The sequence below is a fragment of the Streptopelia decaocto genome, assembly GCF_964273445.1.
Source record: "Streptopelia decaocto genome assembly, chromosome: Z".
NCBI classification, from domain to species: Eukaryota; Metazoa; Chordata; class Aves; order Columbiformes; family Columbidae; genus Streptopelia; species Streptopelia decaocto.
In genome coordinates this window covers 60448797-60471718 of record NC_138657.1, presented here as the reverse complement: position 1 = coordinate 60471718, position 22922 = coordinate 60448797, and the positions used below count along the sequence as shown (strand labels likewise).

Below are 22922 nucleotides of genomic sequence, written 5' to 3'. Positions count from 1 at the left end.
CCCAAGGCACATACCAAGGCTGTGAACTGAAACTGTCAGCGACCATCTACTAGAGGTCAAATCCTAAGTGTTCAGGTCAAAACTCAGATTGGCTTAAATAGTGATACAGGTGGTTTGAAAGGAACAATATTATTGTGTCTAACACAAGCCAGGCAGTACTTCATAAACATTTCTGCCCACAAAACTGCAGCTTCACTTATTAAGTGATGAGCAGCAGATTAGGAGAAAAATTAGCCTGCCACTGCTGCAATGCAGAACAAAACATACCTTTCCACAGCTTGAGTATCACAAGACTGGGAATGCCAACTTCTTGGAGCAGAAAAATTACGATACCTGTTAAAGATGCCTGTTAAGTGGGAACAGCCCATGTTCTACAACCACAGAGCCAAGAATACCATCATTACGGTTTATACTAATATGAAGTACTAGCTAAAATTTGATGAACGAAATGTGAATTTTTGAAAATTATCACATATATAGTGTACTTTGCACAGTAAGTTTGGGTGTTATGGGGATTTGAATATCACTAGTTAACACTCCTCTTGAATGGAAAGACGAAGGAAAAGGTGATTACATCTCAGGTAAGCAAGGTTCATACAAAAGTATCATTCTTGCAGATACAGTGACAAATCCCGTTGAGTGATGACCAACATTATTTTAATCAGTTTTATTTAAAGTATTTATCTTCTGCATAAACTCATGGAATCTAGATCAGTAATTCTTAACGGGTGACTAATTTCCTTCTCCTTAAATTAGAGGGGGGAGGAGGAGGGCAGTGCAGGCCGGGGGAAACAAATGCCACTTTAAAAATCCAGTCCTCTTTCAAGGCAAGAAACCTGAACCTAACATACCTCATATATCTTATAATTAATAGAAAATGCAACGTCTACCATGATCTCTGTCAGGAAAGTCCACATTAGCTATTCGTAACATTAATTGTTTCCACATGAACGCAAACATTTTGCTTCCCCTGACCAAACAAGTTGGAACAGTTATTTCTTCCAAATGTGAGAGTTGCCCAGTCTTTGAAAGGAGCATTTGGGGCATTGAAGAGCAACTGCCTAGAGTGGTGCTAACATTTTATTTTGGATAAAATTATATTTATAGCAGGGGAATTGATTTTTATAGATTTCCTGTATTATTTTATCAGAAATACAGTACAAAAAAAATTCGATGGTCCTTTCCCTCTTCATAGGACAAATATCCTAACTAGTAGCCTTTCAAAAATGGATCACAAAATGCAAGAATTTACAGACGAATCAAGTTAATCTTCAACGCAAATCCAAGACAGGATACAAAGATCCTCAGCTCTTAGCACATCTGTCTTCCCCACAATCCTACCTCACAAGGAGGAACTGAGACTATACCATTTCATAGCAGAAGACCAGAATGCAAAAAGGAAATAAAAGCATCTCCCCGAAGCTCCAGGCTTTCACTCTTTAACCACTGGAATGAAAAACACAGAGTTGTTCCAACCACAAGGCACACAATACAATATAATTTGCAACTTTTGTTCTATTTTCATAACTGCATCTGCAGTTCAAACAAAAAACAGGAAAAGTTTTCAAAATCAAATGTACAAGCAGATATTCCAGGGAGATGAATATAAGAATGAGTGCTAAATAATAAAGAGAGTGGGATGATTCCTTCGCACAGGGTCACTGTTTCAGGATCAAAAAAGGGTTCTGAACTAGTGTCTCTGTCTTCAGAAGTCATATTTCACTTCAGCAAGTTGTTTTTCACAAATTCATCATTCCTTGCCAGACTTATGTCCAATTTATGAAAACCTTCCTGTGTTTTTGTAAGGATTTTCCAATTCTAACACCAGGTAAGTATAAAGAACAAATTATTCAAATAGTCAATTATAAAATTATTCGATTTTTCAAAACTATATTTTAAAAATAATTTTTAGTTGATCCTTTAATTACAGTATGCTTAATTACTAATTTACCACATTTATAGGTACTTAATATCTGATTTTCAGTAGTAAAATCAACACTCTTAAAATCCATAGTTTCAAACATTGATTTTTCACTAGGAGTCTGCAAATGTAATCCAGCTTTTTAATTAGGAGGCAACTGGAGAATTCGGAAGCACTCACATTTGAAAGCTTACAGATTAGTATAAAGAAGAAACACAGCTACGCATCAGCCTTTTCTAGCAGAATAAAGGGCCTTCTTGAGACACAGCTTGAAATCTCAATAAAAACAGCAGCATTTTCTCAATGGTGGATGTCTGACAGACATAATAAGGAAACGACCCAAAGAAAAAAATTCAATGTAAGTTCAGTTCTTCAATGAATGCTATTCAACTACATAAGCTCTGAACCAATTTAGAAAATGGAGCATTTACAGATTTGTTATCAATGCACTACAAGATAAATTTATTTGCTATTGTAATTTTGTTCTTAGTATTCACCCTCCTGCTAACTGCATCTAATACACTACCATGGAAGTGTTGTTCAGTTTCACAAGGAGTGCTTTTAACAGCTAAGAAGCATGCCTGCTTCTGAGATTATTATGCACACTTGTCCTTCTCATACCAACTGGTCCCCCAAACTTGCCCTTGAGCATTCACTCTTTCACTTGAGATTGTCTCAAAACTGCCAAGCAGCCTCACGGTCATCTTACTCGATAATTTGTTATCAGCTCATCTACAACAACAACAATTTAAACTTTTATGCACAAAATTCTCCAGTACTACCTTGTTTCATTGCTACTGCTGATTGCAGGATCCACACTCTGTCACAGAAACTCAGGTTTCATCTTCAGACCTGCTGTCCTCTCTATGGCACCCTATCAGGAAGTTATACAACTTACCAGCTCCTTCTGAATGTCAGTCCATCCATTTGGGTAACACTCATAGTGAAGCTCCAAAGTCTCCTAGCTCACTGATTGCCATGCACTTTTCCCTTGCCTTGACAAATGGAATGCTAGTTCAAGCACAACAATTCAGGATGCTACAAACACCCTTTTCCTACCTGCCTGCCCACCTTCTATGAGTCCTCTCTGGTCCTCTCCACAGTTTGCTCATCTACCCCCAAAAAGTACTTGCTCTCCTCTCTGAAAGCCTTTCATGGTCTCTTTCCTCAGTCTACACTCTCAAGCTGCTCTAAGTTTTTAATTCCTGCCTATCAGTTTACAATGTCAGCTTCCAACATATCCTTCATGTGCGCAAACACCTGTCACATTTCCATGGTTTGGAAGCATCTATTTGGAAAAAGCACCTTAAAATCAGCAATACAGACCATTTCCAGAAATTGACCCTTTAAAACTTTTTCAGTATGACCACTGCAGTGAAACTTGATATTTGCTATTCTATTAGTGCCCAAACCACAGTGTATCATGCTCATTGAGACAGTCCCCCCCACACACCATACTGTGTCAGTCTGCATCCAGGGAGTCTAGCACTTCACATTTTTTATTCAATTCTGTGGAGCAGGAACCAACCTTTAGCTCTAGTTGTGCAATTTAACCCATGAATTGGGAGGTATTTTAGGCTTCTAAGTACTCAAAATCTAAAAAAATTCAGCCAGTAGGACATATAGACAAACTTCAGGATAACTTTGCATTCACATATTTGCTTGTCTTTATTTGCTCCTTTCCTCTCCCACAGGAGATTTCAAGTGGTGTTCCATGACACCAAGCTGTTTAATCAACCTCCCAGCCAATGTCTGATACAGTACATACATAATATTTTGCCTGTATGATCACTTGATCTGTGACACCATTTGAGTTCTTACCTTAGTAAAGTTATTCAAGTGGCCTAGTTTTCTCATATTTGAAACGCCTTGCAATTTGGCCACATTTTGGAGAATCTCTCTCATATTATCACAGGGTTCTGCAAAAGAAAACATCTTATTAGAAGTTACAGTTGAAAAAAAAATAATATCTAAACACGCATTCAACATGCAATTTCCGAAACAGAACAGGTACTCTCCCGGTCTTAATTAAGGATGCAGATCTATGGAGGTGACTCCTATTTAAAGCAGATTTTAATCACTACCCCATATTTGCAATCAACAAAGAAACCCATTTACTGTCTGAAATTCCAATCCTAAAATCTCGTAACTGAACAGCTTTATCTTTAATCCCCTTGTAATGTAAAGGCAAGAAGTGAACTTAGAGACAGTAATAAAAAGATAGCACGATCCTACCACACCATGTGACTTCTTTTTCCCTTCCAAACAAAGGGTTGGTGGGATTTTGGGAAGACATGATTCCCTTCTGCTTTACACATTAATGTCTGTCCACAATCACCCTAAACTTAGCAGAAGGCTAGGACTTCCCAGTAACACTGGAAATGAAAATGCACTACAAGGTAAACAGGGGGACTAGGATCATTTTTTTTCCTGAGAGTCCACCATTCCAACGAAAAAAAAAAAAAGAAAAAAAAACCCACACACACAAAACAGGACTCAGACACCAAATGATGACCCTGCATTCTGCTGGGAAATGGAAAACAATGACCAAACATGACAAGCAGAGACAATGCTGTCCAACACTTGGGAACAAGACTGGGAGTTGAAGCACAGTTGGACAAGCAGGGAAAAGTGGGCTGCATGCAGAGCTACCGTAACATAAACTGCAGTACATGGTGGTATTGCAGCAGGACAGTTTTCAAAGGGAAACACTTGACTGCAAGATTTTCCTGCAGTTTTAGGTTTGACACTACATTGTGCAATGGGCACTACAACACTATCAACAGCACTGTAGTTCGAAATAAAAGAAACACTATGGCTATGCTGGAGATGTGAACTGCTAGAAAGTATTATGTTACCAAAAAAAGAAAAAAACAAACTCTGTATTTCATAAAATGAATTCTTTAGAAAAAGCCTGAAGAGTTCAAACACCAAACATCTGGAACACAGCCAAGAGAAGGGTTTTGTATGGTGCCCCACATGAACTTCTGTAAAGAAACTTGCTTCCTATTGCAGTATGAACAGCTACAGCTGAATTTATGGCATATAAAAAGAGTATTTTACTGTTCGTCCTGGATATTTGTGTATTTTTCATTATACAAAGGAAATCAAAAGTGTCAGAGATGTAAAGAAAGCAGCTTCACCACCTCTGTGCAAACCAAGCTGAGGCTTTTTTATGATCTTCTTTAGTTTAAACACTTTTAAAAGCAACAAATTTAAAAAAGCAGACATAACTATCAATCTCATTAGGATATATCCAGAACATATTTGGAAAGACAAGATGCTGTACTTGCACTACCATGAGGAATATAAAACAGTACTTAAAGATGTAGACACCTACAGGTACTCACCTAAATTAAGGTGTCTAAACCTGCAAATTCACTGTAGTCAATGGAGACCTTGCCTATCAGCCAATGAAGCCGAAAACAATTAACCTGACTAGCTGCAAGATGTCCACTGAAGAGTAAGGTGAATTGTGTTTACAACACTGCGTATAGTGAGGCTTTAGCACGTGTACAGACATGCTACTGCCACATCACATAATTGTGATTTTTTTTTTTTTTTTTTCAAAGGTTCAGTGAAATTTTGGGAAGAGAAGATGTGCTCCTAAATGTGGGCAATCACCATCATCACCACCTTGACGTGAAATATCCTTTTCCACAAACCTAAGTCAGAGCAACAAGCAAAGTCAATTGTCAAGACACAGCCACAAGTACAGAGACACCTTGCACTGCAGAACAGTATGCATAGTTAAACCAAACATCCAATAACTTTGTATGCACATGTTCCAATTTAAATTCATCTCTTTGAACATCCCCCACCAACTCAGTGAATTAGAAAACAAAACAAAACCAACAACAACGAAAAAAAAAACACAAACAACAACAACAAAAAAACCCCCACAACTTTGATACAATCACATAAATTAGGGACAGTGAAAATCTTACTAGCCACATCCCAAGTTTAAGACTCCTGCATAGTTTACTTTTCCAGTGCTTTACTCAGTTTGAGAGGTTTGCAATGGCACAAGCCATAGAAACAAGCAAACAAGAGAAACACTGAAGACAAGCAGGTTGGAATAGTTATGGCACTACAAATAGTTTACACCATAGTCCCTAATTTCAAGGGGACGTAACAGGAGAGGAAAATAATTTCCTCATAATTTGCTTTCTCAGAAAATACAGTTTGGCTGATTTCTATGCCTTGGCCTGCCTTGGGAAATGGATGGGAATTTCCCTGGCTCACACCACTTTTGGACCTGCAACATACCCCATTACACCACAAGAAATATCCTAGGTGAGCAGACTCAGAGATCTCCAAAATGTTTTACCTCAATTCCCCAGAGAACAAGCAGCAACAATAACTTCCCAAAATGACTGAAAAATATGCCTGTAAGTTCTCATTTTGAAAGTGTAGATGGTCACATACTCAAGGTAAACCTCTACCAAAACTAAGCTCACTATACAGACAGGAAAGACCATGAGACTAGCCCAGGAAACCTCTTGTATGTCACTTGCAATAAACATTTCTACTCAGCTACCTGACAAAGTGGGCACTAACTCAGAAGCAAGTGAGGTGTGCTGTGCAAAAAGGTAGCCCATTTAGACATGAAGGAATCAGGACATGTTGCGACCACTTCTCATGTTAACAATTCCGCAGCAATGGCACACCTTCATAACAAAGGTGCCTAATTAAAATGTGCAGTGAAAACATTTTATTCTATGTGTGTATGAAAAACTCCAGTAATAGCAACTTTTCCTCACATTGTTCTCTTTTTGCTAAGAAAAACGCTCATTTCCATGGAGACAGAAAAGTTTGAGGAAAACCATCCTGGTAGTGCTTAGCAGAGCAGACAGGTATTTCCCAGAAGCTTTACTAACAGATAAGTAATTTGAATCTGAGTGGGGACTCCTATATAAGATCTACAACACTGCAAGAAAACTGAGAACATATTTCCACTATCAAATTCATAGTACAAATAGAGTAAATCAGCTAGCTAGCACTTCGGTTATATCAACATTAGTCCTGTAGAAATAGCAAGACAGCAAAGAAACAAATATCCTCTAACAGCATATAATCTCAGAAAGAACTAAAGATTACAGAAGCCTTTTCAGTTAAGCCTTGTCAGTTCAAGTCTTGTTTTAAACTTCAATACAACCATTTCACAAAAAATCTCTTCCAGAAAATTAACAAAATAATTGTGACACATTAACTTCAAGGAGAAACTGGCTATCCTGTTTTTCCCTTTCTATAAATGCATAATATATTAGAAAGAAGCAGAAAATTTAGTTACTGAAGCATGACTCATTTTTATTAAAAATAAAGCCAATAGGGAAGATACACAGGCCTAACAGAACTTCACCTGTTGCAGCTGCAAAACAATTTAAAATAACACGACTTCACAAATGGAGATGCAGTCGCTTGGTAGTCTGTCCCTTACATTAAAATGGGTTTGAAAATTTTCTGGATTCTATCAAATAAGCCATGTGCTTTTCCATAACGAATGACCAGATCCAACACCGCATATCTTCATGTCACAAAATCTCATGCAACAGCACCAAAGACCGCAGATTAATGCAGAAATTGAAAAAATATGGCAGAAAATAAGAGATTGCTCTCACTAAAGAAGAAATATCATGGCCTTAATATCTCATTGTCAAGCTTAACAGCTCATGTTGGTGTTGACAAGGACTTTTTTTTTTACCACTGCTGTAGATACTTCTTAGCTCTGATTAACCCTTACTCTTTAACTCTTCCAAAGTTCTTGCTTTCCTATCTGAAAATAAAACAGAGAAACTACTTGTTATAATTTGAAGACCCCAAAACAGTCTATTTTTTCCTGACTAATTTATTACTGAGATGCTGAATCATCCCAAGCTGGTCCATAAAGACAACCAAATATCTTCACATTCCTCCCCATTGTGTTTTGGAGGATGGAGTTCTGCAAAACAACTGAGCTAATCTTAGAGCTTTCTTCTGCCAGAAGATGCACAATGCCTTTCCACTACTTGATACACCCTATCCTTTACACTAGTCTGGCACCCATCAACTTCACATTAAAATAACTCTGCTAAATAACTCAGCAGAACAGATTTTCTTCTTTTGGCTATGTTAGTTTTCTGTTGGGTTACCAAGTCGGACTGAATACTGAAGTCTTAGAAAATTCCAGACAGAAGTGGCTGTGCCACTGAGCCACTCACTGGTAGAGTGGTAGAAGCAGGACATACCCTCTCCAGAAGAGACTTAGAGGGAAAAAAAACCAAAAAACAAACAACAACAACACAAGCAAACAAAACACAACCAACCAACCACACACACACACAAGAAAACAAACCCACCAACCACTATTTTTTTTAACCTGCACTTTTACACTTGGCAAACGGTTCTGATGTATACAAAGACACTTTGCCCTCCATGTCATCTAACAACAGCCCACTTGTTTCCTGCAACAACATCTTAGTTTGCTGATCTTTACTGCCTCATTTTCTATTTATCTGTCTTCTTTTTTTGGACAGCAAGCACTTCGAAGTAGCAGGTTATCTTTGGTTTGTGTAGTTCTGTTATATCAAACAGAGTTTCTCATGCACAACTGTCTGCACGGAATAACACCCTGTACACATAATGATAATCTTTAGTACAGAGTGAAACTGGTGTTTTTGAAACTCTAGCATCAAGAATTTTGTAATTTTCTATACATTAAAATAATCGATAGATGTGCATATATTAAAAATCTTCAAAGCTATTATTTGTTTTTAAACTCTCATGACCTTTTAGAGCTTGACTCACTCTTTCACCCCTTCAGGACTGCGACATTGTTTTTCCCCAGTGAGAATCATGATGCATTCTGACAGATCCCATTCTCCAGAGAGAACACCGCAGAGCTCCAGCTACACAAAACAGCTAGCACTCTATCTAATGCAGGGATGAAACAGGACCAGCCACAGCTCTATGAGCACAAGCGACAACTCCTTTCCCCTGACAGATTTAGCAGCATTGTTTGACCACATTCAGTACACTAGCAGCCCGCCAGTTTGCTATTCTGTTTTGCACATGTGAATAAAAAGCAAACAAAAAGAATGGTAGGCTTTACTGCACAAATAATTCAGTAACTCTGAAGTCAGGCATAACGAGTTAAACTTAGAGTCTATATTTTGTATGCATCACTTGGTAGATGTGAGGACAGTAGCTGTACATAGTAACTGAAGTATGTACAGTAAGTAAACTGAAGTGAGAGACTGCACTAGCAGCTCCTATCACACCTACTAGAATGAGAGTGCCAAAAAGTGTTATAAGAGACTAAGTACGCTGAAATAATTCTCTTAAAGAAGGAAGTTGTAGTTCAAAACAGTTAAGCATTTAATAATTGACTAAGAATGCAAAAGATATCTGCCTCATACTGAAGGAAATAATCGCAATATAAATGGAGATTGTTGTGAACTTACTATACACCTCAACATCTTGTAGAGATTTTTAAAGTCTAAGTGCTGTACAACTGCATATTGCAAAGCTGCTCTTGGTGGCTTGTTAAACTACATGCTGCCAAAATAAAGGAAGTTGGGTGACACATACAACTAGGGAAATTAATGCACTGTTCTCCATTTCCACTGAAATAATGATGAGTTATCAGTTATTAAAAGCACTGAAACATTAGAAATCAGTTACTTAAAGGTGTCTACGTAAGCCTAAATGACAGGTAATCAGTCTGCTAAAATGCTTTTTACCAACACCTTTAAAAATGAAATGAAACACCAACGAGACGCGTATTCTGCCATTATCAGCTTGCTCAGGAGAAAAAAAAAATATCAGGACAGTTATGTAATCTCTCATAACATGAAGTATTCTTAATTTACATTTCATTCAAAATGTGGAAGCTGCACAGAAGAAAGACAATCAGGTTCTGAGCAATGGAAGAAGAGAAAGCTACATAAAAAAGCAAACTGCATGACACAGAGATCACTCCTGAATTATTTATACTGACACACCAAGTTCACTTTGCCAGATTCAAAAAATTAGTGTATAAAAAGTTTACACAGCCTATGACTTTCACAAACATTGTAACATATGTTTAGACTGGAGGTATGTCTCAATTTATAAGGTAAAAAAATAGAAATAATTGTTTGTAATATCAAATTCAGGTAGTTACTAGTACAGTGAAAAATGTACTGAATACTAAGGGACCCTCTAAGACATCCTCTGTGATCATTGTTGAAACTCGAATCAGTGAGGTGCAAAACATTTGCACTGGCATAGTGTTAGGAATACGTTTTTCCATATAATTCTTGTAAATTTTAGATTAAAAAAACCCACAATGCATAACAAATTTTACCAATTGAAAGTATTCCCTTGAAAAGTAGAAGTGACTAAACCCAGTGATTTCTGTAGAATGTACTTAGACATTTATTTAGTTTTATTCCCATAGCTTCCACAGGTGAGCCATACATAAAGGACTTTATTTTGAACACAGAGAAGCCTCAGTGACTTATGTTCATGAAAACAGAAAAAAACTAAGCGCTATGAATTCAGATTATTTCCACTCCTGCTGCTTAAGAAAGCTATGAATAGATGAAATTTGCTCAGTAATACGGAAAAAAGCACATCTTCTCTCTTCCATGGCAGCCAAAGAAAGTAAAAGAAGTGTTCTTTCTAACTCGATCAGGTAGAAATTAACCGCCATATAGAATAGAATAACTAGAAAGCAGTGCAAAAGACAGCATATCTATGGTAGGATCCAAGAATCACTAGAACCTCATATAAGAAAAAAGTCTTATATCAGGATTACACTTAAGAGTCTAATCTTTCATATTTAGCTCTGTGAATCTAGACTTGCACTCGTCCTGTAAGTAAACAGGAAAGATTGCTCTTTTGCAGATGTGCAAAAAATATTGTAAATTAAAGGATTTTTAAAAAATATTCCTAAGTATGAATAAAAGTGGCAGGCAACATACATTCTAGTGTTGCAGTCATCTTGATGCAGTGACAGCAGTTCAAAAATGGACCCCTTTCCAAATTACTGTCTTATAATATTATTTCTTACCAAGACACTAAGATTATATGTGCAGAAAAGCCATCTTTACATCCTCACCTGTGGAATTATGTTAATTATTCCCAGTGTGCGATCTTGTATGCCAAACCTGTAGACAGCATTGCTTTACTACTAAAACTTCTGAAAAACAGGTTTCAGAGTTGAAGTTAACAGCTTTTTATAGCTTTCTGAAGGACTATTTAAAAGGACAGCTACAATGCTGATTTGAAAATTAATTACATATAGCTTTTGATAAACAAACTGTTCTTTAAATGCTTTATATTATAGCAGCACACAAACTCCTGTCCTGCATGAGTTTCCTCACAGACCAATTATGAAAATAATATTAAAGTTAAAACTACATACAGTATCAAGACAGGTTTATAAACTGTTGTTCTTTAAATAACTTGCCTGTTCATAGAGAATATAATGTAGCGATAGGACAAGGGGTAATGGGTTTAAACTGAAAGAGGGTCCATTTAGATTAGATATAAGGAAGAAATTCTTCACCATGAGGGTGGTGAGGTACAGGAACAGGTTGTGCAGAGAAGTCATGGATGCCCCATCCCTGAAAGTGTTCAAAGAAAGGTTCGATGGGGCTCTGAGCAACCTGGTCTAGTGGAAGGTGTCCCTGCGCATGGCAGGGGGGGTGGAACTAGATAATCTTTAAGGTCGCTTCCAAGCCAAACTGTTCTATGATTCCATTATTTTATCTTCCGTCTAAATTTACAGTTAGGTACTCAACTCCCAGGAAGATGTGATGTTAATGCCAAGAACCTTAGCACTTATTCTTGGTATTTACAGTACAATCTTTGTGTATTACATAGTTATTTCCCCTCTCCCCCAATGAAAAACATAACATTTCTAAAATATTAGATACACAACTATAAATATGCACACTATGATGACTAAAACCAAGCTGAGATTGGTCTAACAAAATTTCTCTCATTACCAGCTCATCATAGAACAGAAATATAAATTATTACAGAATATACAGTTAAACTCTAGAAGATCTTTCTCTAAAACTTTCAAAGTTTAGTTGTTGGACACAACCAGAGGCACAAAATGCTGGAAGCTGAGGAACACTCCACAGCAACATGACGTGTTTGCCCTGTTGTTCTGCTCTCTCCTCAGCATCAATTACAATCTACTGCCAAAGACAGGACACAAGGCTGGAGTGACCCAATACAGCTGTTTTATACTCAAAGCCAATAAAAAGTTGAAGGATAAGCCTCTCCCAGATTCACAGCACTATTTATGTTAGTATGAAATCAAAATAATACTTTATAGAACATTGACTATGAATTTGAATAGGGAATATGAGTTTATTGTAATAGTTTAGAAAAATTATCTTTGATTCCTCCAATCCATTTTCTGCCTTTTGCCATGAATTCTAGGAATAGTAAAATTCAGGACAGTCACAGTTTTTAGTTGCTTTAACAAAAGATATCCTATGACCACTTCACATCATGAATCTACCATTTGGTTAGCATGAGCCAAGTCTCCTTTCAAAACTACAAAAGAATTCTGATCAGGTATTTCTCTTAATATTATAGAACTGACAAGCAAGTTCTTAATAATACCACTGACATTAGAAGAAAACTTGTGAAAGGGAGAAATACCATGTCTATTTCCCAATTACCATTCCAATTTTTCTCTGCATCACTTTAATTTATTCAAGAACCCAATAACATGAACATTGCCCAGTTAAATGGCTGTTACTTACTATCTCCAAGGTGTCACGGTGTAGCCAGTGTCCCCAGAAATACCCTGCTATATAGAGCACCACCATAAGCAGAAATAGCCTAGCAACATTAGCAGATGTAGGTTCACCTGGTTTGCTGAAGAAGACATGAATGGCAAAGTGGCAAGATGTGGCAAGTGCAAATAACAGCCTCAAATTCAAACATCAATAAAGGTACACAACTGGAAACTACAAGTAATTTACACACAGCACGAACTGCAGCAGGAAACCTTTTAACTGTGGCATATGTGTGATGTGATAACTACCCCCCTCAAAACGTTACAACCAGAAGATGTCAAAACAGTGCACAGACTGATGACACTTGGGAACTCCAGCCCCTCCTACCAGGGACAGGACAGATCTCATCCATCCATAGCTATGACTGTTCAAGCCTTTTGCTCTTTCTCCTGAAAAGGTCATTTTTCAGAGAAGGGACACAAAGCAATGTATTTATAAATTTCACAAAAAGATTTAAACACAATTCTTCAAATGCAGAAGTCACCTAATTCCTTGGTGAATTTCAACTTGGAAAAATCTATCCCACTGAAGTAACAGGCTAACCTAAAAAACTGAGCTGGAAACACCACATTTATGGAAACAGCAAATTTTTCTCCATTTCTTTTTCTGTATTTCATGAAAAAAAAAAACAAAAAAAAACCAAAAAAAAAACAAAAAAAAAAAAAAACACACCACACAGGAAGTCTACCCATGAAAATCGCATATGGTTTGCATAAAGGAGATGATCACATTCTAAATTCTCTAGAAATGAGGTTGCTGAAGCTGAATTCTGACTTCACTGATGCTCAGAAGGTAACAAAGCAAAAAGATTACTTACAGATTTAATTTTTTTTTCTTTTTAAAAAGTAATTTTCAGGCAACAGCTGTTCTTGATAGTCCTGTATTTTTATGAAGTAACTATTTTTAAAAATATATTTTTTTATTTATAGTCTGTGTACACTTCCAGCAGGGAGCCAATCTATTATGCAGCTATAAAAAAAAAAGGAAAATCCCTGTATTGTTCACCATACACCTTTACATGAAGAAATTAATAAAATTATTCTCTTTTATAACTATTACATATTTTTCCACAAATCAAGGTCAATGTTTTGTTTAAATACCTCTATGTGCAAGTATTGCCTACTAATCATTCTGTAGTTTTAAATCAACAGCTGTAGTTAATTTATAATGAATAAAATCTATGCAAATGCTGTATTAGAGATGAACCTCTTTTATTTCAACCAAATAAGTGCAGACGGCAGCCATTTCAAATATAGGTAAGGAATGCCCAAGGTCATCTTTACCATTTTGCCATCCTTTTGGTCTTAGATTCACAAGGTTACTCAAAGTATCACTGGCAAACAGCATGAAACTCTGCTAACTACCCATCTCTCCAACTGAAAGGGAAATAGAAATCTTCGTTCTTCTCATTTTGTATCTCAGACAACTAAGTGTATTTAATTTCTATAAAATAAATTAAAAAAATAGCAGTAGCTTTCTGAAATGCTCCATAACTAAGTAAATGGTCAGATGGTCAAAACCATAGCTGTATGCAGCCCTTGGACTAAGATGAGCCTAGAGAAGTCTAGATAGTGAAGAATAAAACCAGTAAATTCAGAAACAAAATATCCCCTTTTACAAAAACTTCCATAAAGGCTCTATCACTCAGACTAATATATTAATGAACCATGTTGATACCAAGGATATTGCTCTTCAGGCAGAACTTGGGAAAAGAGACTTCCTCATAATATTTAGTTGCCCAAACCTATTCAGGCCACCCTTGAGATGCAGCTTGCTACACTCTGATGAATATAACAGAAGCATAAGAACATGAGTCCTACAGAGCTTTCAGGTATGTGCTAACAGTAAAGTTCAGTCACATAACTAAGAAAATACAAGTGTAAGTCAGCCTTGTTGTTCTTTGAGGTTAGGGTTTTTTAATTGGGTTTTGTGTTGTCTTTTTTTTTAATTCCATTCTCTCTCACTTACGCATCTTTATCAACATTCCTCCTCTTCACCAGATGCAAGAATTTGGTGAATACACTCTCCATTAATCATGCTCTAAAGTTTTGATAACTCCTGCCTTTTTCATGACACATTCTACTCATATTTTCCACCACCACAACCAGTGGTTGACAAATGAAAAAAACCAAAACCAACCCACATTTATGCAGTATACACAAATACACTAATACTACAGATTTTTAAACCAGAATAAAGAAAAATACATTTTATTGTGAAAGTGAAAGTTACAAGTGCTCCAGGTAAAACAACTTGTCAAATATCACTGTGCACTTGTATAGCAGTGCTATGGCACCCTGTGCCAGAACTCGTCACAGGAGTGCTGCTCAGTGTGCAAATTCACCTGCATTATGGTATAAACATCTGCCTATCTGCATGCAATTAAAAACATTTCCAAGGAAAAGCAAACTTCTTATTTTAACTGATCTTTTGTGTAGTTATCAAAGCCTAAACTCACATGTTTTTGTCTAAGTTGTAGGAAGTTAGCCAGTCTTAAGGTAGATGAGTTGCATCACTTATTACTTTAAAAAAAAGTCTCAATTGGTACAAAAGATAAAAGCATATCTGATTTTTCAGTATATCCCCCCAAACTAGCCAGCCACCATTTCAACATTGTCAAGCCATCCTGTAACTTTCTTGAACATAATTCTTTCCTGCAGTATTCAAGTTTGTATGGATACAAATAGTTGGAAAACAGCAGGTTTTCACTAAAACCATTTCATTTCTTCAAACTTTAAAAACTCTGCCTGTCATTGAGCATGTCTTCTATGTTATTAGGGGAAAACTACTGAGATTGCCAGGTAATTGGTAAAGTATGCACGGAGATCATGAGATTGGGCAAACAGGTGATGCATTTCTTTCTGGGAAAGCTATCATTGACAGAGCTTCCTTATTTACTGTAATTACGATGAGGCATGTGTTTCTTTACACAGCATCTACACTGGATAGGCTCTAACAACAACAACAGATAATCCTGAAACTAAGCATTGCATTAATCTTCAAGGATGGTGGAGAGACAGAAAAAAGCCTGAAGAACACTCATGACAAATACTAAAACATTCATAACAAGAAGGCAGAAACTAGAGATTTTGGTACTTCAACAGTTCCTAAGATTCAAATGATAGGGGGGGTGGGGAAGAAGCAGAATACTGTAATATTGTGGAAATACAGCATTCCTTAAACATGTAAGAAGCTATTTATACCAATCCAAATCGCAGAACTATTTATACCAATCCAAATCGCAGAATGATCTCTTTTTGTCAAATAGAAACAGAAACCACAAGATATTAGAAACAGTAATTTTATTCTCTCTTCCCTTCAGAAGAAAAGTGCTGACATTTTTTGACCAATTTGAACCACAGCAGCAAAAACATAAAGAACCCACCAACAAAAACAAATTTAGAGATGCTATACACAAAAACTTTGAAAGACAGATAAGAATACATATCTTGAAAGACATGGTAGTGCCCAGCTCCTACAGCTATCTTAATGCTAGATAAGCAAGTCATAAGGTTCTAAAGTTGCCTTTTGCTAAGATTTTCCCTTCATTAAAAACGTTTTTCCCACTTTCAATAACTGAAAAGTGAAAATATGGTAAGCACACAGCATTTTAGTAATTCTGAGAAGTCTTAAGATTTTGTAAAAGCAGTAATACCTTAGGCAGCAAAGTCAAAAGTACACAAGCATTATTAATCTAACCAGGCCAGTGCTCTATACAATTCCAAAACAATGGCCAACTAAAGCACAAGTGCAGACAGAAAATCTAACTGTATGCCCTAATTTTGGAGTGCATGTATACTCAGCACCTCGAACTCTCTTAAAATCTACCAAATGGTTACATCTTGCTGATAAAGTTATCAGGCCATCATCACTGATCACTTCCCCTTTGGTTCCCCTATATAAAAAACCCCAATACAAAAGAATAAGGCAGTAGAAAATTTCTCAGCAAGACAACAAAGATCTCTCTGCAGTTGTTATTTGAGTTGCCCCTTTATATCTCAGAACTTAAAAAAAGTTACTAATTACCTTCTTGCTCCTATTATGGCTTCTGTTACAGACTAATAAAAAAGGAAGCAAAAAAAACACCTATTGATGTGTGTGATCTGCTTCATCACAAGCATCCTGCTATAGTTATCCACCACAATGATGACAAACTGCAAAGTGAGGATGAAAGGTGCCCACACATTTTGTTTATTCAGGTATTTTTAAAATACTCTTTCTACAGTGCAGTGGAGCCCCACTTCTCCGTATTTTCAAGCCTGACTACATACTACAAAAGTACACAAGAACTTAAAAGGCTTTCCATAACAGTCTTGCCATTTAGTGTGGAAGACCTGCCTTTCAGCTACCAAGAAAGTATACACCAGTTGCCATCTCTGCACTGGTTCCCTACTGCCTTGCTGCGGGCACTCCAAAAGGTTTGTTTTCCCTCTTCCACTACGTGAGCTCTCAGTATGAGACAGGTGCACAGTGTTTCATCCTGCTTCTTCTATACTGATGAAGGAAGCTGGAAAGCTTGTGGTCATCAAATCTCAAGCTGAATTTGGAAACAAAATTCCTCTAGCCTTCTTTGACTATCCCGCAAATAACCCTTAAAAATGTGCAACATTTTTGTGGGCTGTAAACTGCAAGCAGCATCCTGAGATGCTTGCCCTGTATGCAATGCATTACAATTTGCCATGTAGGCACTTGGAATCAAACACAACATGGTTTAAAGTGATGCAAGACAGTAAGAAAAGTAGCATAGTTCAGATCTCATGAAGTTAAATGGCACTTCTGTATCTTATTTTTACCTATGTGATTGAAGGAAATGATGGACAACAAAGGTGAAAAAGGTATTTCTTCAAGTAACACTAGCCAATTCCATGAAAATTACTTTCAGGGAGAAAAAAAGCTAGTTTTCTCAGCTAGTTTATTCCTATCTGTCTTGTGCTGTAACTAGAAGACTCAGCGTTTACAAAATAGATAGAATTGGCTGTACAAGAAAAGCTGCTAAATCAAAGTAATATCTCTTAATGCATGTTTATGAATAATAAATGAAATTACCAACGCTGGAGATGGGTGCATTTCAGTTAATTAAATAGCAGAGTATTAGAAAGTGAAGACCGTTATCCTCAAAAAGGCAGAAATGAAGACAGACATAAACAGCACTAAACCATCAGCAACTGGCACCCCTAGATCTCTCCAAAGCTTCAGTAAGTGAACAAGCTCTGAAAAGTTCCTAATAGTCATTGCAGGCTCAGAGTTACAGGAAGTTAAGAAAATGGACATCCCTTAAAAGCCCATTTAAAGGAGCTTGACTATAGACAGGGCACTGTGAGACACAGTTCTCAACTAGGCAAGTTCTGAACTACTTAGGCCTCCTTCACAACCCAAAGGCAACAGCTGAAACTCCAAAGGAAGAGGTGTCCATCACAACACAGGATAAGGCAATTCAGTTACAGAGGTGAGCAAAGAACTTAGCAGCAAATGAAGCATGGATTACGAAAGCCTTTTACAGTGCCCACAGCTTTGGGACGTGTATAAACTCCTGTAACTCAGCTTGGAACATCTGTAAAACAGTCAGAAACAAAGATGAACTATGCTAAAAGCATATAACACTTCCATTGTGGTTACATACACAACCATGACTGGACTCAATGCAAGAACTCCTACCAAATGCACTAACCTGGTTGATAACTCCAGTTGTCCTTTCTGGCCTTAAGAAGTTATGAGCTTGATTTCAGTAGTCTAATTAAACCAATCTGCCTCATCCCATTGCTAATTCCTTCCAGATGACTGCAATGGGAGTTGCACTGGTGGTAAGCCTGTCCTCCTTTTCCTTTTCTGTTCTATTCTGAGTAGGTCATACAACACAAAGCCAAAATCTGAGTCCCAATTATTAACCGCAATTTTATAACCAACAGAAGACATGACATATACCTTGAGTACACAAAATCAGTAAGTCTAACCTGTATCTGCATAGTTTTTTCCTTACTATACCAACATTATGCCCAAAAATATTTGTGCTGGGGACAACTTTCCAGATTTGATCATCCTTTCAGCAAAACGATTTTCATAAGAAAATTATTGTCCCAAAACTTACCAGAATCCTCTTAAAAAGACAAGGTATGGCCAGGGCTGAGTGGCCCAGAAAATAAAAAACCAAACAAACAAACACAGACAACCCACCCACAAAACCTAGAAACAGCGAACCAAAGACTTTACATTATCATCTTAACAAGGCTAATCTTGTACATCTAGAGTTCACACACACAATGCATAATAATGTATATGAAAGGCATTTTATATCGTTTTTAAACAGGCAGACAACCAAGAAGCTCCAAAGAATAAAAGCCTACTATACCAGCCATGGTAAAAATACAGTAGAGAACAATACAGTGTGTTCTGGGAAAACATGGGCGACCCTCAAACTACAGTAGCACAGAAAGGAGCAAATGAAAAGCATGCAGAGGAAGGTATATCAGCTCTACAAGCAACAAAGCACTCCCTGAGCCTTACTGCACTAAAAAACAGGAAGAAGACCCAAAGCAGCAAAACCAAGGCTAGCACCCTCCCGGTATCTAGTATAAATTCTGAAATACTTCATAACAGCAGTGGACTCTTGCACGGAAAAAGCACAGTTAGTATATAGTCTACAGGTATGGACTAGAGAAGGTCTGACTTGTATGCCAAGCCATGCTCGTCAAACCATCACTAACAGGAATCTGTTTAAAACAAGGCAATGCCAATATAATTTCACGTTTGTAATAAACAGACCACTGTAAGTAGAAGCATATGGCTGAGGCATTGTTTATGGTAATTCTCTACTTTGCCCAAATCAGATATTTCACATTAATCAACACCAAGTTCAGTTGTCTGGGGAAACAAAAAACACTACAGTATTCTAAGTTACTGACAACGTGAGCCCTGTGGAAAACTATGCAATCCACTCAACACAGTGAACGAAAACAGTGTATTATTAGTAGAGAATTAGGGTAACAATTTAAAACATTTAAACTAATTGCTTATATAACTATTGTTACAGCTGGAAAAACAAACATTCATTGTGTTCACTGTGAAAATCAAGTTATCATCTAACTTAGTTAATGTCTTTCTAAGCCTTTTTAACTTCTTACTTTTGTTTTCTCTTTAAAATAAAGACCTACCATGGATGGCTACAGGATTACTGATCAGTCAGCTGTAGTTTCTCTTGACAAAAAAAACAAACACCTCACTTTTTTGAGAAGAGGTTCATAACTAAATTTAGAGCAGCTTCTTATTCAACTGCAACCACCACAACAACTCTTTTTTTAAACAGGGGCTACATACAGCCACTGTGCAAAACTTTTTTTTTTTTTTCATTAAAAAATGTATTTTGCATCTTACCTGACATCCTCTTTTACAATACAATAAATGTGAAGTAGTTACACTGCAACTACTATAGGACAAAGGAATCAGTAGGTGGCCAAAAACATTTCACCACAAAAAAATCAATATCATAATGATAGTTGCCTATCAAATTCTGAGTAAAAGCTTTCAAACAGACCACATCTAAAAACTGCCACTGCAACGCGTAAATTCTGTGTATTGTTCTTTCACATCAAAACACTTTGATATGCCACATAGTATAAAAAAGTTACTAAACCAAATCATTAAAATCCCAATTTTGTAAATTTCATTAACAGATAACAATGCTTGCAGTAATAGTTGTGTCATGTGTTTGACTTCTTAAGGCCTTTGTCCCACATTTTGTTGACGAAAATTTCACTTGTTTGAACTGTAAAGACAGTGTTACGCCATCGTCCACTTGGAGATAGGGTAGGAGGAGACTTAAGAGCCTGTTTCTTTAAACTGAAAAAAACTCAACGTTTTTTCTAGGAATTTTATGATATACACTTGTAACTATGATAGGTATATACAGAGATCTCATTGATTCTGTTATTTCTCTGCCTACTTCCTCATAAAATGAATCTATTCAGTATAGCAGCAGAACAGTTATACTGCAAGTCCCAACTTTACTCCCTCCCCCAGACCAAGATGATCTGCCCTGGGGAAGATCATTGCTTCTAATGTGCTGGTTTCCTGCATTTCATTTTGCTATTTGGGAGAGACTAACCCTTACCCTCAGCAAGGAGACATCTGGGTGGGGAACGAGTTCTCATTTGTCTGAGACAAAATTAGTAGTGTATAACAGATGTTATTGTTGTTTCCTTCCTCTTATCCTCCCCCCCGCTCCATCCATCTGAGAGCAGTGGAGGATGTTTGGAGCAATTTAACAAGTAAACGGGTCATGGGCACCTTCTGATGTTACAGCAAACGGCTCAAAGCACAAGCGGTGATACACAGCAAGGGCTTGTGGCAGGACCAGCCGCCACTGCCGAGGGGTTCCACGGGGGCGCACGGCCCCGGCCCGCCGAGTGAAGCGAGGCCGCAGGGAGCGGCGCGGCCAGCCCGGCCGCGGGACAGACACAGTAAACAGCCTCGTCTACGAGCAGAGACCCACTCCCAAAACAAGCCCAGGAGCGGCCGAGGAGCTTCTGCCCACACTCGAGCCACCCCTCGCCCGCGGCCCGGGGAGGCCGGCCCTGCAGCCCCGGCACGGCCCCGAGGTGCCCGTGCCGCTCCGGCGGGGGCTGAGGAGAGGCTTCCACCTACGGGCAGCTCCGCTCACTACAGGGCGCCGGGCAGCCCACCGGTGGCGGGCACCAGCACCCGCTCCCTCTCCGCCTCCCCCTCACCGCGCCCCCGCGGCCGCCCCGCAGCACCAGGCCGCTCGCTGCCGGCAGCTCCTCCTCCGCCGCGGGCGCGCAGCGAAGGGCAGGCGGCGACCCCCCCTCACCGGTCCCCGCCCCGTACCTCGGCTGAGATCGAGGGGGACGTTCTCCTCGCCGCTGTCGTTCCGACCTGCGGGGACGGGGGAAGAGAAGCGCGTTAGGCTGGCAGGGAGGAAGGAGATAGGGGAGGAGAAAAGAAGGAAGGGAACGGGAGGGACCGCTGGACACCGGCGTGGAGCGAGAGCTGGCGGAGGGGGCGGCTGGCGCCGCGGCCTGCGCGGAGCCCCTTACCTCGGATACGGAGGTGCCTCAGCGAGCGAGCGCGGAGGCTCACCGCCATGTTTACGGCCCCACAGTCACAACACCGGAAACCTCGCCCGCTCTCGCGAGGAGAAGCCCGCGGAGCCGCCGCGCCCCCCCGCCTCTCCCCGCCCTGTCGCCGCGCCGACCGCGGGAGGAGCGCGGGGCGGCTGAGGTGAGGCGGAGCGGCCGGAGCCTGAGCGGCCGTTGCTCATCCACGGCCTTTTTTTCTCCCCTGTGGGAGCGGTGCCCGGTGGGGAGGGTTCAAGTGCTAGAGGGCGGGAGCTGCTGCTCCCCAGCTTCCCCGCGGCGGCGGTGGAGGGCGCACATCTGGGTCACGCTTTCAGTGTGTTTTCGACACTCGAGCGCCCACCCCGCAGCCCCCAGCTGCTGGAAGCGCGGCTGAGGGAGAGAGGGAGATACACGGGTCTCCTCAGAGCCGCGGGGGCCTGAGGGCCGCGTTGCCACCGGGGTTCGCTGCGGAGCTTCTCCTCAGGCAGCGCAGCCCGGGCGGCCGGAGCGGAGGGCGGCGGGAACGCGGGGGCGTCTGAGCGGCTTCCCCTCCGCGCCAGAAAACGTGGCTGTCTCCTGTACCCTGCTGGGAGCTGAATCCCCGCAAAACTGCTCTGTGCCGCATCTGAAGGTTTTGGTCTGTCACGTAAAATTATTATTTTTTTTTCTTTAAATTAGGTTTTCCCACTTAGTTTTCTATTTTTTTAAGCTGTACTTGCCTTGTGATGAGGTGGCAATTCACGTGTATACGGCGTGACCATTGGCTTTGTACAGCGGATGTTTCCTGCACTTTGCTTTTTAGTATGTGAAGTAATTAAAAACAGGAAAAAATATTTTTTTTCGTTGCTTTCTTGATCTACTGGCAGTGGGCGTCTCTGAAGTCTCGAGTCTTGATCTATTTCTTACCTTCATATTTGCTAGACTCACCGTCTCACCTTGCAAGTGTATATGTAAAAAAAAAAAAAAAAAATGAAGTCTCAGTATGAGAAACAGTATACTTATATTTATCTGCTCTTCTTCATTTCTGGCGAAAGTTTAGATAGGTAGGTAACACCTCACATTATGTCCTGGTACTTTAGACAGCCATGGCTGGTACTTGCACCCGGACTTCCCAGATTCTCAGGAACAACGCCAGCAAATAATAATCGA

At 39.1% G+C, this 22922-nt stretch overlaps 1 protein-coding gene across 2 annotated transcripts in view; it reads right to left on the bottom strand.

Annotated features, from left to right (window-relative positions):
• RICTOR (RPTOR independent companion of MTOR complex 2) overlaps positions 1-22430 on the bottom strand; it is an 87285-nt gene extending 64855 nt beyond the window's left edge. Inside the window, exons 1-3 of one of the 2 annotated variants that reach the window (XM_082075334.1) lie at positions 21753-22430; positions 21544-21591; positions 3743-3840 (exon numbers count right to left, since the gene is read on the bottom strand). In XM_082075334.1, coding sequence (XP_081931460.1) covers positions 3743-3840; positions 21544-21591; positions 21753-21801 — 195 coding nt within the window. In that variant the 5' untranslated portion in view covers positions 21802-22430. Of the gene's footprint in view, positions 1-1341; positions 1365-3742; positions 3841-21543; positions 21592-21752 lie in introns of those variants that run through there. The other variant, XM_082075335.1, reaches the window with a different exon arrangement.
• Between the last annotated feature and the right edge of the window lie 492 nt (positions 22431-22922).